Source organism: Calypte anna, chromosome 26 (genome assembly GCF_003957555.1).
Source record: "Calypte anna isolate BGI_N300 chromosome 26, bCalAnn1_v1.p, whole genome shotgun sequence".
Taxonomy (NCBI): Eukaryota; Metazoa; Chordata; class Aves; order Apodiformes; family Trochilidae; genus Calypte; species Calypte anna.
The window spans coordinates 4,198,304-4,216,154 of NC_044271.1; the positions used below are offsets into that span (position 1 = coordinate 4,198,304).

The 17,851-nt window shown below is 46.4% G+C and overlaps 2 protein-coding genes across 2 annotated transcripts in view; both read right to left on the minus strand.

Annotated features, from left to right (window-relative positions):
- The window catches only part of IPO9 (importin 9), a 28,773-nt gene extending 25,607 nt beyond the window's left edge, over positions 1-3,166 (minus strand). The window contains exon 1 of the mRNA XM_030465509.1: positions 2,989-3,166. The gene's annotated coding sequence lies outside the window, so the exon portion shown is untranslated. The remainder of the gene's footprint in view (positions 1-2,988) is intronic.
- Positions 3,167-5,284: 2,118 nt separating this feature from the next.
- The window catches only part of KDM5B (lysine demethylase 5B), a 41,786-nt gene continuing 29,219 nt past the window's right edge, over positions 5,285-17,851 (minus strand). Inside the window, 11 exon segments of the mRNA XM_030465453.1 lie at positions 5,285-6,016; positions 6,673-6,999; positions 7,525-7,679; positions 8,517-8,628; positions 10,821-11,306; positions 12,173-12,331; positions 13,126-13,305; positions 14,208-14,346; positions 15,393-15,673; positions 15,676-15,750; positions 17,692-17,806. Coding sequence (XP_030321313.1) covers positions 5,879-6,016; positions 6,673-6,999; positions 7,525-7,679; positions 8,517-8,628; positions 10,821-11,306; positions 12,173-12,331; positions 13,126-13,305; positions 14,208-14,346; positions 15,393-15,673; positions 15,676-15,750; positions 17,692-17,806 — 2,167 coding nt within the window. The 3' untranslated portion in view covers positions 5,285-5,878.

Sequence of the window (17,851 nt, forward strand, 5' to 3'; positions counted from 1 at the left end):
AGTACTTGATTTACAATATTTTCTTTTGGTTATTTTAGGCCATCTCTTCAATTTTCCAACATGTTTAATTGTGCTCTCCAGACAGCCTGCAGTGCCACAGTTGGTGTTTCAGAGGTGTACTCACTACTGCAGTGACCAAGAGCTGTCCCAAACCCCCCTGGGTTTGACAAGAAGCCACCAATCACAACTGCACACACAGGTTTTCAGCCTTAATAATACTGCAGATTTCTTTGTTCTTAACTGACAAACAACTCTTGTGGCAAATGCATATCCAGCATCCTACTGAACTTAGATCATTCATACCCAGCATTTGCTTGTTCAAGCAATAAGCCATCAAACAAAGATCAGATGGGTTTATCAAGAACAGATCATATAAAACAGCATTAGCTGTGTAGCATCTATTTATCCTACTAAGTTAGACACTGGCAAGCTGTTTAATGAGCTGGTCCAAGAACTCTTCCAGAGACTGGAATTACCCTGATCCCTACGGAGCTCACTGCCTCCTCTTTTCTCAAAGAACTGGTTTATTATTTTTTTTTCCCCAGATGGCTGGGAACTTTCTATCTTTCTCATGGGTAACTGCAGTTCAAATGTCTCTCTTCCTAAGTGCTTCCACCACTTTTGTAGACTTGCAATTCCAGAAACAAGACTTCTTCCCACGACAAACTCTATAAAACCAAAATATTAGAAGCTGTTAGCAAACACATTTCCTACCAGCTCTGATTCTCTCCATTAACCTCAGTATTAATTAAATCCTACGCTGCAACTCTCCTCCTTCATGACCAAGCTCCATCTACTGCATAACCTACCACCTCTCCACCTGTAACTTTTTTGAGAAATTAGGCTGGGCCAAACAAAAAAAAAAGGAATCAGGGAAGAATAAACAAGCAGGACTTTCTACTGAATTACCACACTTCACACCCCACCTCCTTGAAGTGGGCCAGCACTGATTCCAGCTCAGTCCATCCATGCAGAGCTGGGTCAGGAGCTGCTGCAGACACCTTTCTGTTGCACTCTGCCCTCAGGGGCTGCAGCCAGCCCGGGTGAATCCACTGCCCCTTGGCCACTGACATCCCAAATTAAAACACCATTGTTTGCAGATCTCCCAAATGCATCAGAAACCGAGTTCCCATGACCCAGCACCTGCACCCCCCCTCCTGCACCCCAGGCTGCAGCAACACCACTGCTGAGGACATTTCCCCATGGACTGGTTTTCAGTAAGAGCACCACAAAGGAACTTGGGTTGAAAGGGCCCCTCAGGACACACTGCTGGCCCTTGGGCAGCTCAGTGGTCACCAGGATTTCCAGGCCCTTTCCTACAAAGCTGCCCCCAGCCAGGCAGTGCCTGACCCACAGCGTGTTCTGTCCCAGGTGTAGAACTTGGTGTCTGTTCTTGCTGAATCTCAGGAGGTTCCTCTCAGGTCCCTCTAACCTGTGGCCTCCTCCAGGTTATGGGCACAGATCCTGCAACAGACCCTGGGACTGCAACTGCAGAGGAGGACAGGGTGACTTTGGGAGATGTAAAACAGTGGAAAAATGAAGTGCAGATGACTCAATTCCTTTTGCCCTTAAGATTATCCACAAAATGTAATTCTGCTGCATCCCTGGGCTCTCAAGGGGATCCACCATGTAGAGACCTTAAAAGCTTCCTCTTGTCTAGAAATTTATTACCCAAAATGTTACACAAACTTGATTTCATTTCTTGTGACAAGATACAAAGTTCTGGGAGGAAAAACTTGCCTGTGAAGAGCATGATGACTGTAGTAGCTTTGCAAGGCAAAGGCTCTATGAGTGCATTAGCCTCACAGCACCTCTAGGCTACTGCATCAGTGCCATCAAATCACTCATTAAAACCTCCAACAGCAGATCTTTTGCCTCCCCTTCAATCCCCAATCTCATTCCCAGAGGAACCTCACCACAACACTATACTTGACCCAGTCACACCCTTCCACCTTTCTTCTCTTCACCTTAAGCTCCCTTTAATATTTATGAGCTGAAGTTCAGGAGCAGAAAGATTTTAAAACACAGCACAAAACACTTTCAGAGTGGCACAATCAGGCAAATGTAAGGCAAAATTTCTAGGAGGGTCCATAAACAATCAACACATCAAGCTGCCGGGCCAGAGGCACAACTTGGGGACAAGGGACCACCTGCAAACCTGCCCCTGGCTGCTACAGGTTCCAGTTCTTGGGGATGGGTCATAAAATCTAAGCTGAAGTGAAAGAAAAGTTTCTCATCAATATTTTTAAGCATAGTTTGCAGGAGAAGCAGCAAGTGCCTGAAGTAGCTCAGCATCCTCACAAAAAAGGGGAGATGAGATGAGCAACGGAATAACCAGAGGCACTGCTTGAACTTGGAGTGTTTGCTCTTTGTGTCCTCAGAGCCGCAGTCCCGCTGCCATCCCGCTCAGTGTCCTCAGCCCCCCAGATCGCAGCCCCGAGGGAGGAATTTCACACCAGAGCGGGGTCAGCCGAGCCCTGGCCACACCGAGATGTCCCCCGGGCACGTCCCCAGGGGCAGGGGGGCAGCGCTGGGGTGGGCCGGGGGCTGCGGACAAGCGGGGCGGGAAGGTTCGTGTGAGAACCGCCGGGGGCGGCTCCGGGGTGCCCGAAGGAGCCGCCTGCAGCCGCACCCCCCCGGCAGCAGTGACCCCGGGCCGGTCCCCTCTGGCAGAAGCGGTGCCTTGAGCAGCCCCCGCTGCTGCCGCTTCCCCCGGAGAGCTCCGCTGCAGCCCTGAGCCGGGAGCCCGAGGGCTGAGGGGGGGCAGGGGCTGCCCAAGGCACACGGAGCAGCCGCCGCCCGCTACCCGCCGGCCCGAGCGCTGCAGCCGAAGTTTTGGTCGAGGCCAAGGGGTGGCCACGAGGCACGGGTAACGGGAAAAGCTCCGGGAAGGCGCCGGCCGTTCCCCCTCCACACACCCCACCCAGGGCACCTCCACCCTCCCCTCTCCGGTTCCGTTGCCCTCAGCGCGGCGCGGCCCTCACTCACCCTCCGTCACCTCCAGCACCTTCACCTGCTCCTCGGCGGCGGCGCGCACCGCCTGCACCGGGCACAGGATCCCGGTCAAGGTCTCCACCAGCGCTTCCTTCAGTCCCTGTGCCACGGGCCCCGCTCCGGCACCGGCACCGCTGCCCCCCCCCCGCCGCGCCCGCCATGGCCCCCGCCCCCCCCCGCGCTCCGACACCGCGCGCGCCAAACGCCGGCACGCACGCACGCACGCAGGCGCCGGGGCGGGGAAAGCTCCGCTCACAGCGCCCCCTAGCTGCTCGGAGGGGTCAGGGGATGTGAGGAGAGAAGAAAATGGCGGCGGAGCCCCGTGGGGGGGGAAGGGGGAGAAAAGGGGGAGAAAAGGGGGAGAAAAGGGGGAGAAAAGGGGGAGAAAAGGGGGAGAAAAGGGGGAGAAAAGGGGGAGAAAAGGGGAGAAAAGGGGAGAAAAGGGGAGAAAAGGGGGAGAAAAGGGGAGAAAAGGGGGAGAAAAGGGGGAGAGAAAAGGGGAGAGAAAAGGGGGAGAGAAAAGGGGGGGAGAAAAGGGGGGAGAAAAGGGGGGAGAAAAGGGGGGAGAAAAGGGGGGAGAAAAAGGAGGGGGGAGGAAAAAGGGGGGAAGGAAAAGAAGGGGGAAAAAAAAAGGGGGGGGGGGGAAGGGGGGGGAGAAAACGGTGGGGAACGGGGCAGGAGCTCTGCTTGGTTTTACTGCTACTGAAACACTTGAATCCGCCTGTTGCAGCTCAGGGGCACCGCCCCAGCCCCGCGATCTCCCCTCCAGAGCTGTGCTAAGGAAGAACCCACAGAAAGATGAGACCAAAGCCCCAGGAGCCCCCCGAGCAGCAAAAATCCTCCAAAAAGAAATTGGGGCCAGCACAAGGAAGAGGCCCATGTCCAGCCCCAGCTTCAGGGCATAGCCAGGGGCACGGTACCTGCCTGATCTGACCCCCCCAGGTTTAAATTTAACTACAGGCAACAAGAACATGGGACCCCCCAAGTCCAGCAGAACAAAGCTGTCCACACCTGGTCTGGACTCTCCTGGTTTTGTCCTCGACAAACCCCCGCTGAGGAAGATTCTCTTTAAGCCCACTGCATGTTCCACGGAAAAGAAGCTCCTGATGCTGCTACTTTTTATAAAAGTATTTACATATTTTAGATGCCCCGCTCACACAGAGGAGGCAAGCACACAAGCACACACATAAAATCCGGTCCAATATTGTGAACAGATTACCTTTAAAAATATTAACTTGTAGGATTAACAAGCATTTCAGATCTTAAAAAACTGAGGTACGTAAGGTAAGTTCATGAAGCTGTACCTCTTGATTTAGGGCATATCACTACTTTTCAATCACCTTTCAGCAAACTTTCTTCTCAATGCTTGGAATTTTTTTTGTTCCTTCTGCCCAAGTTCTTTCTACTGGAACCCATGATTCTGTTTTTGTCTCAAATAGAAGCTGTGTTGAACCTGCAGTACTACTCATCTGCTGTGACTGCTTTATTTCCTCTCCCAGATACAGCTTTTATTTTTATTGATGCTCTTTTTGTTATGCCTTTAGAGACTGACATGTTTAGATCAACTGACATACAGACCAACTTCAGCTGTACACAAAACATTAGTGACTGTGTTATCCCTAAATAACACATCCTTTCTGTATCTGGAACTCAATTTTAAGTCCTGAACATGTACCAAAAGAGGTGGTCTCAGCACAGCCCATCACCCAGAAGGTACCAGGGAAGGGAAGGACAGGGTTGGACTGGTTTTCCTGTTTGACAGAAGCAGTTGACAGGAGATCCTTGGCAGGCTCTTTTTTTTTTTTTTTTTGCTCCACACATTTTTGTCTACCTTGGTTCTCAGTTGGGCTGAGCCCTCATCACACCAACAGTGCATCCCAGCAGCAGCTTCTCCTGCAAATCAGGAAGCCTTTGCTCACCCAACCTGCAAACAATTTCAGTTTTAGAAAAGCATTGGAAAAGTCTTTTTTTTTTCTTTTTGGTGTGAATAACATTTTGATCTGTCTTCACCCTTCAAACCTGAATAGATGAGTAAGGTAAGAAAATACAATGGCTTTTGCATTTCTTATTTTAAAGGTTGATTTCTCTTGAATAAGAGAACCCATCAATGCAATCAGTATTGTTCTAGAGGGAAATGAAACTGCACTTCAAGCTCTCTAAAAACACCAACATTTAATTTTTATAACATAACCAAGGGTTTATTCCACAATATAAACTGCAACATTTGATACAAGCTACCCAAAAAAGGAGAAAGCCAAAATACAGCTGTGGCAGTTACTTTACAGAGCTGTTTTTTTTTTTCCTGTCTTCTACATCACTGGGCCATCAGTGACACTAGGATCTAACATTTTGCTTTCTGTACATCAACCAATGCTAGAAGCAACACGCTGTTCAGAATTGTCATTCCAGTCACTGAAACCAGACATAGAAGTTATTGCTCAGATAAATAAACCTAGTCTACGAAAACCAAAAGTGGAAAAAAACTAAAGAGTTAACAGAGTAAACAGGGATTTCCTCAAAAGAGGATTTATTGGAAAATTAATGGTGCAGGGGGTTGGGTTCTTTTGCACCTAAACCAAGCTGAATTAAATACGCCGGCAAATCCCAGAGGTAATTTAATGCTGTACAATAAAAGGTGCACGTTCCAAATGCCTTCCAAATTGGTGGAAATCCCTGCAAAACAGTCAGTTTCTCAAACCTCAACAACCACAAACAGATCAAGGGAAAATACAAAAGTGTCAAAAATTGTTTTGAGTTCTGGAAAATGATCCCATAAGGATAGAAGTAGCACCATTTGCAACCTGGTTCTTAAACCAGCCCCTTGTGGCTTTATTGGAAAACTCTGAAAACCTTGAATCAAGTCCTGAACGGGTTATGGGGAGTTTTACTTCCGATATGGAGAGTCCTTCCCAGAGCAGCTGATGCAGATGTAGTCCTCCTTCTCTGCCATTTCTGGAGAGATGCCCACACACACCTGGTGGAACCACTGGTTGCAGCTGCCATCACACTGGACCCAGTCCACCTAATGAAAAACAGACTGGAGTTCAGAGAAGGACCAAGCAAACAGCATTCACTGGACAATTTTTGGCTCTTCTGCTCTATTTAAAAGTGTAAAATGTCCCACTCTACAGCTGCCTAGTGCTGGACAAGGCAATTCTCTGGACTCCTGCAGTCCTGCTCCTCTGAAGCAGAGAGAAGGACACACGACCCTGATCCCTCCAGTTGCTTTCCCACATCTGGCAAATTTGTGGATGGCAACTTCACCATGGCCCTCTCAGGCTTCTGGGGACATCCTCCTTTTCCAAACTTCCCAGTACAGATGGAAAGCTCCAGAGCTCCAAGGCACTGCCCCCATCCACAGAAGAGCTGCAGCCCACTAACTCATCTACACCCATACCAAGAGCAGAGATGAACATGGCGTCTGCACATCCCCCCACCTCCTCCTGCCAATGCCATGCAGATGTTGTGACATCCATCTGCCTCCCCCAATCCCAGCTGCATGGCTGCTCTTGGAGAAGGTGGGAAGGATGGTTGTGTGCCCCAGAAGTGGCAGACACTGTCCCTGACACCAAAGGTGCCTCTTTGTAAAAAGCATTTCTGCAGTCAGACAGTTTCAGTGCAGTTGAATGTCCCAGATCCCAGTGTGCACAGCACCCCAGTGGCTCTGGCTCTACTGACCTCATCTCCCTCGGGCTGGAGACAGTTCACAGCAGGGCAGATGGCATCTTCATCCTCTGAGTCCTCCTGCTCAGAGAAGGACATGTCTGAGGGGAGCAAGTGGCTCTCACTGGAACGTTGCATTTCAAAGAGCCTCTCCCGTTCTCTCTCCAGTTTGTTAGTGCTGAGATCCTTTGAGTGACTGAATTTCAGTTTCTTCTTTTTGGGGGTTCTCATTTTTTTCACTCTTGCTCTCTTCTCATCACAGAAGTTCTCTCTCTCAAAACGCCGCTTTAGTTTTCTCTCTATGTAACTCATCCCATCCTTTTTCCCTCGGCAACACTCGTTCTATTGGGAAGACATTTTAGCAAAACTGTAAGCTTGCAGCCAGCAGATATCATCCTGTTATTCCATACCCTGCCTAAGTCAAACAGACTTCAAGTGCAGAGTGTCTGACAGAATTGCCTTCTCAGCGGAAGGGGGATGTGTAAGTGGAGCAAAGGTGAGGGTCACACTCCAGTGACACTGCCTGAGTCCACTGCTTCAGAGGCAGCTCTCAGAAAGCCTTGTGAACACAGGATGAGCATCAAATTTAGGATGGATATATTTTTTAAAAAGTAACCATTAAAACCAGATTCAAATTGCAAAAATGCATTAGGCCACAAATTACATAACCACAGAATCTGCTGAGTTGGAAGAGACCCATCAGGATCATCAACTCCAACTCCTGGTGGACTCTGCTTATATTTGATATCCAAGAAAATGTCTTTTCATGACAGTACAGACACACACATAAATCTCTATGTAAACCTCAGGGGTCAGGCAAAGCCTCTGCTCCAGTGTGCCCCCCCTCTCAGTGCTGGCCACACTTGCCTTTTCATTTGTTGGTCCAATGGATGACCTCTGCTCTGCTGGCAAAATAGGGCTTTGCTTTGTGAATAGGATCTGGTACAGCTCCTGTATTTCAGGCAGAGAAACCTGTAGCAGCTGGGCCTCCATCATCAGCTCATCCAGCTCTGTGCTAATGACTGTTATGGAAGACAGGGAGAGAGGAGAAAAGGAATTCTTCATTGTCAGCACTGATGAGAACTTCACAGATAATGAAAATTCTTCCCTGGTAGCACATACAAAAACCTGAAAGACTTCTTGAAATCTGCAGTTGTATAAATTAACTCTTATCTGTTCCCTCTTCACTGCTTGTTTTCAACAGCATGGTTAAAAAGCTATAGGCTTGCACAGAATTTCCTCCTCAGTACCCTTCCAGGCTTGCATTGCTTGCTGGTTTGAAGATAAGCAATTGCCATCATCCTCTCCAATTTCTCCTGCTTATGGAGCTACAAGACAAATGTTCTGATCCCCTCACAGCATATGAAGTGAGATGAACAAACTGAGTGGAATCCATAAATGCAGCCAAGAGAAGAGAGGAAGAAAACCAGAGAGGATGAGCCTTGCTCACTGCCACTACTGAGCTTACAGAACTTGCCTGGGCCTTCCAAGCAGTCTGCAGACTCATGCCTATGGTCTCCCATCCAGCTCCTACAATTTCTATGGTCCCCCCTCCCCACACCCTGTTTGAGCTGGCCACATGTGCTCTTCCCAAAGGAAGGGGTCAGCTCTTACACCCCATCTTTTCATTGCACACGTGGGAAATGTGAACTGCTGAGAATTTTACCCCCCTGCCAAAGCTGGACATTAAGTTTCAAAGCTGCTGAGGGGATGGAGAAGCAATCAGATGAACTACAGTCATGTGCCTCTGAGCCTCAGACATCTGTTGAGCAGGACAACCTCTCTTCTCCACTGAAAACTAGCAGGAGGAAAAAAAAAGGAAAATAATAATAAAAAAAATCAAAGCACAGATTACAAACCATGAAGTGGGATGCAGTGCTGTCCTGTAGAAAATGGAGAATGTAAATATATGGTTCTGTTATCCCAGTCATGAGGCAGGGAGAATGACATAGCTCCAATAGTCTGGGAAACCTAGAAAACAAAACAAAATGTATTGTTATTTTCACTAAACACATAGTTTTGAAGTGTCAAATAACTGCAATAGAATCAAAACTTGTTTATCTTACAGATGCTTAAATCTTGTATCCCTGTGAACTCTTCCAATACACCCAAATTCTTCATCTTACACATGGAAATAGGCAAAAGCAACTCTACTGCCAGGATTCTTAGCTGTGAATAATTTCTGGAGTATTCAGAAAGCAGCCCTAGTGCACCCAGCAGCAAACTCTGCCAGAGGAGAGCAAGCCTGAGGAGCAGAGACAGAGTCACTGCAGGGATAATCCCAGACTTACGGAAGTGAGGGCTCCAGCTCTGGAATTGACTTGGGGTCAGTATTACAGTTTCCTTATTTGTTCACAATAACCAAGTGACTCCTCAGTGCTTTGACCTGAGACTCCACACTGCCTTGGAGCTCTTCACCTCAGCACCTCCAGAAGCCATGTCCAAGGCCAGGTACAGAACCACCAAGTGTTGGGTTTTCCAGGATACCATTTACCTCACTATTCAAGTGTCTGGAGCCCTTTCAAAATCTGGATCTCATCAATTCTCACAGCTGTTTTTCATGTTAATTTTTCAAACTCATCTAAATGCTCCACATTCACATTTGGCTGGTACCAAGGAAGCCAAACTCAGAAAAACAGCCAAACAGTGGGTGCTGCTACAAGCACCTCTGGGGGAAGATAACAGGGAAAACACAATTGTTGTAGGATGCAAGAGCACTGCTGAGACACACGATTCACAAAAGAAACAAAACAAAACAAATCCACAAAACAAAACCACCACCTCAAATCCATCAAGTCCTGTGCTGTGATGGCTCTGGAGGCCTCCTCTGACCTCTCCTCTTTCAATGTCTCCAGGGAGGCTCCTGAGCTCAGGCACAGTGAGGGCCTCAACCTTATCCATGTGCTCAGATGCTTTCCCACTGACCTTCCCAGGGACTTGTGATTTGGGAAATGTGGTCACAAGGAACTGGCCGAGCTCCTCTACAGTCACCTTGATTTAGGAGGTTTTACTGACTTGCTCTCCAGACCACATAAAAATGGCTGCACAACTTTCAAGCTCTGAGGAACCTCATAGTACCACACTGACCTAATAGAACAGTGCTACTAAAACTAAGCTTACTGTTTCCATTTCTACCCAAACATCCACTTATATGCCGAAAATCTTGCCAGGTTTTTTACAGCTATGCTAATTGGTCCAGTAAAAAGTTACTTTCAAACCTAAATTATCAGATAAATTATCTTAGGTCTCTAAATATATTCTGAAGTTCTAAAATTGGGCTTGCTTACTTAAAACTTGTGGCCAGCACAGGCAACTTGGTATAGCTGAATTAGCCAAGAAGCAGCTACAACACCTCTTGGAGCATGCATGGCCCACTTTAACATAATTAAGCATGAAAACAAAACCCACACAGACTCAATTTAGCAGGGTTGGTCTAGCAAAAGTAAGGTGCTTCAATCCAAAAGCTAAAGCAACAGAGTGCATTTCATTTTGGTATTTGGTTTAATGGGTTTATGCTGAACAGACCTTGTATTCCAGATTTTTTCTGCATTTATTATCTCAGGAAAACTGGAAATATTTGACCCGTTCCTCACTTCCCCAGTGCTTTTTGGTGAAAGATCTTTACTGGAAGAAGTTTGAAACTCCCTCATGACCTGAAACAGTTGCTGTAGCTTAACTCAGTGTTAGCAGAATATTCAGCTTGGGAGTTCTACTGTAAGTGATAAGGAGAAGAAGGAGCAGTAACAGCTCAAGATACCCTGCTGAAAACAACCTCTTCCACGAGGAACACCCCAGCCACTTTGTGCCTCGGTTACTAATGCTCAATACTTTCAAGTATATTGAAATATTTGTAAGAAGAGAACAAAGACTAATTGAATGTTAAGCACTCTAGAAACAATAGCTTCAGCAGCTCTGTCATTAACAGTGTCACACGGGGGGAGGAGAAAGGAAAACATCCCTTTTAGGATCAATTGTTCCCAGGACTCCATCAGAAGGTTGAGAACACACACATCCTAACTAACACCACAGCAGAGCCCAAACCCCTGTCTGTACACAACTCAATCTGCCTTGCCAGTGTCTGCAGACACCAGGAACCCAAACCCCAGGAGGTGTTCCCAACCCATCCCATTCCTGCCAGGAACCCAGCAGCACCTCAGCCTCACCTTGTTTGTCTCTGGCAATTGGCCTGCCGTGGCTTGCCATCTGCTGTAGAGTAATCCTGAGCCAACTTTGTCTTGGATAAGTTTTAGATTCCCTGAATACAACATCTGTTGTGCTTTGTGCTGCCAGTTCACAGTTCTCTCGATCATGTACCTCAGGGCGTCCCCCTCGGGCAGGCGCACGCGGATGCGCTGCAGGGAGGCCAAGAGGGGCAGGATCCTTTCCAAGGGCGGCTTCTCCGAGCGGTGACACTGCGGGCAGAGCCACACACGGGGTCCCTGCACAACGCTGGGCACGGAGACACAGCCGGTGTGGAAGAACCCTCTACAGAGCTCACACTGGATCATGGGAGCAGCAGGCTCCTTCTGGCACAGACAGACTTTCAGTTCTGTGTCCTCCTCACCAGCCAGCACCTTCCCCTCGTTGGCGGCTCGCAGGGAACGCAAGGCTTCCATCTCCTTCAGCCGGGCTTCCCCGAGTGTAGCCATCTAAAAGGGAGTTCAGAAAAAGGGTGTAATCCCAAAGGGAACTTGTTAGGAACAGGCTGACTGCTGCACAACCCCAGGGACTGCTTCAAACATCCCAGGGAATTCTCCGGATCACTAAGGAGCTGCTCCCCTCTGAACACCTTTCAAGGCTTGGAATGTTTGAAGCAAAGCAGTCATGAAGATGTGTATTGATGTGACTTCAGTTTCCTTCCACTTTCTCCAAAGGTACCCAGCCTATTCCCTTGCAGAAATAATCTCCTAACCCCTTTCCTCTCTGTTCCAAAACCTTTGTGTTTTGTACTACGCAAACACTGCCTTCATCAAAGCAGCTTAAATTCTGATACAAGTGCAGAAGTCTCTCAAATGTGTGGTCTGACTCTGTGTAATTGTAAACCAGATCAGGGTGTCTTTCAGAAATACAAATGCATCTCTGATCACCCCTTTGCACATGGTGCACATCCCAACCTTTCTCCTTGCTCTGGGGTTTGTAAACACCATGTGAAATTCAGGTGTACTCCTGCATGTGGTGTTTGCCTTTTCTACATCTGCTCAAGATCTCTTTTTTAAAAAATCTTTAGCATTAGCTGCTATTAAAGACAACAATATATTTCTATTTCATAAAGGCTATCAGTGGCAGCTGCAAATAATGCATTCAATAATAAGGTTGCTTCATGCACAAAGAAAACTTTTTTTTCCACTAAAAGCAATTTTGGAAAGCTGGAAGCAAGCACAGTAAACTGCTGTCCTAGAAATCCTCCTGCAGAACAGCAGAGCAAGGAGGAAGGTAACACCCCTGAACGGGCAGAAAACAAAAGATTCAAGGAACTTAAAAGAAACTCAGGTTCAACCCCTCTGAACCCACGTACCGCAGAGGCAGTATCTTTGCTCTCAGACAGTGCTCTTTCTAAGTCACTCAGAGTCTCTAGCTTGGTGCTTTTCTTCTTTCCACTTGGTACTGGCTCCTTTAACTTTTTCTGCTTTCTTTTCAGATTCAGCATTCCAATATCACAGCGGGGACATAACACCTGAGGGACAAAACAACAGTCTGATCCCTGGCATTGTTCAAGCATTTGTCCTGCTCTAACACAACCACCCACAACTGCTTAGAACAAGGATTTCTGCAGTTTCTTCCAAACATTTAGGAGACAAGAATGAGGATATCTGGAAAATGAGGAGAGCTGAAAGGTTAATAATTCAATTGTATAAAAGGGACAGATCCCAAAGACCTCCCTGTTTCACTTAAATTGCTGGTAATATAGAGACATCTGATACACTGAATTCCCTCCACATGATTTAAGCTGCAAGCCCTGGAAAACAGCAGAGGATTCCAGGAGCTACCCCGTGCTCCTGACTGTCCTGTCAGAAGGAGCAGGGCTGACAGCACAACAGGCTAAGTGCAGACTGGAGTGTGGGGATTGCTGGTGTTGGTACACACAGCAACAGACCCAGAGACAGCCAAGGCACCCACAGCCTCATCCTGAGCAGGGCCAAGGCTGGGCTGGGGCATTAGGTGTGAACCCAGCAGCCTGGAGCACTGCAGGGAATTCAGTGGCACAGAAGTGTCTTTATTCCCATATTCATCGTGAAACTGTCAGACTGCAGCTACTAATTATAAAAACAGAGAAAGTGTAGTTAAATCTTAAGCAGCTAAAATTTTAAAATTATTATTAAAAGCCTAAGTCAATCTAGTAAGTAATTTAACCCTAAAGTAATTCTGCAAATATACTTAATATTTACTGCTGCTTCATGCTTTAACTCAGATGTGCTTTTGCTGGGGAATGAATGGTGATCTTGGAGACCAAGGGCTGAGACCTCTTACCTCCAGAAGAGAGTAAGGGGAGTTCTCACAAAGAAATGTGTTTACTGCACACTCCTTCCACGCTTGAACTTCTGCCACCAAGGACTCCAACCTTGGCAAGTAGTCCAGATGGACTGGAATGCATCGACCCCTTGTGACAAGTTCCACCAGTGTGTCCAGTACAGGTACACGTCCTCCAACCTGCCAGATTACAAATGGTCATTGCAAGATACTCCCTACAGTACAGTACCTGGGGCATGCTCCAGAACAGCACATTAAAAACTAGAGAAAACACAAGGAACAGGACACTCATCTGATCAGGAATATTCCTGGATCAGGAAATCTTATTTTGGGTTTTTTTGTTGTTTTTTTGTTTGCATTTTTTTTTACAAGATGCTAGGGGAAAATTATTTGTTCAGCCAACCAAATGAATGCCATTAAAAGCTATTATTGGTGACTTTAAATACTTTAGGGGATTTGTTTATTCAAGAGTCAACAAGCAGAACTCCTGACTGTGTCACCGGCTCCACATGTGTCTCAGGAGCACAGTAAGATGATGATCAATCTTTTACAGTACAAATGTTCTGTAGCTTGCTGGTGTTGTGAGAGCACTCTGACAATAAGGCAGATGAGAGGCAACTCCTTTAAGTTAGGGCAGTGGTTAAAGTGTATTAGCAAAGTGACTTCCACTAGCATGCAAAACATTTAATATTATTTAACAAGAAAGTGTTCTTCATAACAGTACTATAGAGACTGTATTGTTGTTTAATGTGCAGAATGGTACAAAGATCATCACTGGTGACTGACCTTACAGTTAAGCTCCACAGTCCACTATTTTTTTAGCTTTAGATTTACCCTTTACAGATTTTATTGAAGACAGTCAATTGCTGAGGTGAATGAACATAAACCAGGCCCAGAAACAGAGGTAACAACACCAGCACTCAGCAGAGCAAAGCTGCACCATGTCCCAGGCAAGAAGAGCTACAGACTGAGCATTCTTCCATCCTGTGGGATGCTGAAGGCCCAAGAGCACATGGAGCATGGGTGTTAACCCCACAGGGGTTACTCCCCCTCATCAGAAGCCAGAAGAACCCTTCAGATACCTGCAGGGCTTCCACTTCTTGCAGCCAATCTTTGGCCTTCTGCACGGCGTCTTTCAGCGCGGCACCGTTGGGCAGGTACGCGGGGATCTCCTCCATCTCCCTCACTGCTGCTGCAAGGCTGCTCAGTGACTGCCGGGGTCTGGGGGAACAAAACAGCTGAATGTGAAACACTGCAACACAACTGGGCTTCTCCTGCTCACCCATCTTATTAAAACACAAGGGTGGAACCAAATAATGAGGTTCTGCTTGGTACCGAGAGGCAAACTGCACATCAGGGTGACGCGGATGCAGCTTGAGAAATGCATTCTTAGTTGCCTTGTGTTCCTACCAGAAATAGTCACACATTTGGGCTTAAGGGAGATTTAATATTAACCAGCTTTTGAATGACAAAACCTTGGATCCCCAAATGCACAAGGAACCCTAAAACACTACCAGCTAAGTGATTCTACATTAAAAATTTAAAAAAACCTGAAGATGGCTTTTTTGTATTTCACAATTTGATTCTAATGTTTCAGAAAGGTACAAACAACTGCATCTCCAGTTTGCAGGGTAAATCCAACATTATTCCAGTTTTGTGCTCTGTGGGGCTACTTTAAGACAGCATGGTTACCAATGTGTAACAAACACTCAAATGCTTTCATAATTATGTGGCTGGGAAAAAAATTTAAAAAATTAAAAATCAGAATTCAGAGGGAGGAAACAAGTTTGTCATCTTTCTAAACTTTAGGTAGAGCGTGCTTTCCTCCATTTTTCTTTTTTAAATCAGAAAGTCAAAACAGTGAGCAAGAAAGTTTTTCTTAATAAGGATGGCTCTGGCTTATTGCCTTCTGCCCTGCACCAACTAATCTGGAAAAATCTCAAAGTTAGAAATAGTTCACACAATAAAATCTTAGTCTTACACTGGGGGAGGGAAGAAGGTAAAAACGGAGGAAGAGGTGTCTTAAAACCCTTCCTTGTGGCCAAAGGAGAATTTGCCCAATGATAGTGGAGCACCACAAACTCTGCAGCCAACAACAGCATTTAAAATCATTAAATCACTCATCCCCCTGCTCCACTGCTTTCCCTTTTTGACAGCATGAGTTTTGCCTTCAAGATGTGAACTGGATGAGCAAAAGAGCCCCTTTAGAAGCCAGCTACTCCCACTGCAAACACCTCATGGAAACAGAAAATGCACCACAGATTTACCTGGCCTTTATCAGGTTCCTGGCTTTGTCATCCCAGTGTTCAGACACAGTAAGAAGCTCCTGCAGTTTCGCCATCGCTTTCTCAACTGCTGGGTAGGGAGCAAGTCCAACTCCTGAGTCAATCAGACGTCTCATGTCATCCAGAGTGAGAGAGTTTTGGTCTGAGGAAGCCAGCTCCACATCCTCCAGCCAGCGGGCCTGCTCCAGACGGATCCGCAGCTCTGCCAGCTGGGGCAGATCAACATCAAAGTCAAAGCTGACATCCAGCAGCTTCCTGCAGTTCTGGCAGCACTGGGCATTTCTTCAGAAAGGAGTTTTTGGCTTTGCTGTTGAAAAGCTTCCACTCTATCAAGAAGATCCTGAATACACAAATGCAACACTAGATCAGATGAAAACCCACTGCCCAATCTTCTCAACATTGCAAGTGCAAGGCCCCTGGCACACACCACACAGTGACACACAAGAGTTGTGACACTTAAACACAGTGTGTCCTCAAACAGCAGTGTGTGCATCAGCATCTCCTCATACATACACATTGTGACCACCAGCTTGAGGATTATAGAAAAAAAGGGAACTCCACTCCAAGCTCCTTTGAGCTAAGAGATAGGTGTCAAAGAGATTTCAGAAGAACAGAAAGGATCTAAAGGGAATTTTCAAGTGTTCTATCAGTGCTGTTTTCTGGCTTTGTACTGGGATGACTGACAAGGCTGAAAAACAAGGTCAGGATTAAGAAGGCTTTTGAAGAAAAGCTGGGAGGGGCATGGAACTTCTGGGGTTCAATTCAGCTGCATTAATGTTTGAGTTGGATCCCCAGAGTCTCAGTAAGCCACCAGCATTTTACTCTTTCATGCAGTGCAACACCTCCTCTCTTTTCATGTTCAAAAAAAGAGAACCTCCAAAAGGTACCAAAAGGAACCTCCATGGTTGTTTGCACCTCACTCAGGATGATGGACAGTCAGAGTAATCTCACTCCAAAGACTGGTGTTTTATAGTTAGAATTCCTGCCCAATGCTTCTAGCACTGGCTGAAATGCTATTCCAGCAGTGAGTTACTCCTTCATGGGCATCTTGAGACTTGGCCAATGAGGGTGCTTGCCAGGGTGGGCAACCTCACTCATAATGGAAATTAAGTCCATTAAGTGACAGATTAAATTGGTGAACTCATCTCCAGTAAACTGTTGGTCTTTTATATTAACAGCCTCATTTGCATGACTACCTATTCATTTAGGATTGTTGAGAATGACAGAAAAGAAACACCCTGACCATATGTGTTTGCTATTTCCATGTTCAAGAATGCCAGATGGAGAGGAACTGTTTGGCATTCTCTGGCATTTCTGAACTTCTGGCTTTTTAGTTAGATTCGCAGTAACAATGCTATAAACAAATAACTGTAAATAGGATCACAGAAAATCTGATTCAGTCATTCCAGAGCTGATCAAGCTTCAAAAGCAATAGGCATAAGCTGAAACTGAATCAGCCTGTTCTGATCCAAGGTTACCAGACCAGACACTGTCATAGTCTCTCAGTGTTGTGTGACCATTTTAGGGTCAAGAGCTGGACACCTGCCATCTCCCTGGTTCTGTGAGTCAAAAATATAGCAAAGTTCTTCTCCTTTGGGAGAAGGAATTTACAGCTGTCTAGAATTTCTGTTCAATTTTTTTAACCCCTTTCAGTGTGATACAACCAACATTGTAGCAAATTCTGAAACAAAATCCTTCAAATACTGGTCTGAGAAAGTTGATCAACAAATCGATCAGTCAGTGAGGCTGGACAGTTGTGTGTGACAAAGTGACCTGAGTACACCACCCACCAACAGGTACTTACCTGGTAGAACAAGTCATTTAGACCTGCAGCTTGGGCTAGGTTTATCTGTGGTGTTTCCTGTGACTCGCGATGGAAAGGTTTTCAGTTACAAAATATGAGAAGCTGATTCTGCATTAACAAAGAAGGAAAGTGCTAGGAAGGGGCTGACTGTCAGTCAGGGCATTATGGAGCTTTCAATACTCTCAGGTAAACATGGCTTCACTCTTCAGGAATTTAGTTACCTGACCCCACACTTTTAAGCTGTAGTTACCCACATCATCCTGCTGCTTTGTATGCATTACTTCAAGCAACATTAAAATTTTGATTTTTCCCTATATAGCATAAATATCTACTGCCCATCAACACCAGGGGGCTGAGAGCTCCTGTGCACACCTTAGCCAGGGCTGCCAGCTCAAGGCAAACAGTAAGACAGGAGATGAACACAGTGCTAATACATCAACATCATAAATGCTCTTTCCCTGGAGTTTTCCAGCTTACCTTCAGTAATGGTGTCTGGCTGAGGACACAGGGCAGAGCATAGAGCTGCCTGACAAACAGCCGCAGCTCGTTGACAGTCAGCTGGTTTGGGCACTTCCCTCCTCCAGAGCGGTATCTGCAATAAACACAACCCAGCTTCGTTGGATGCCAGTAAAAAATA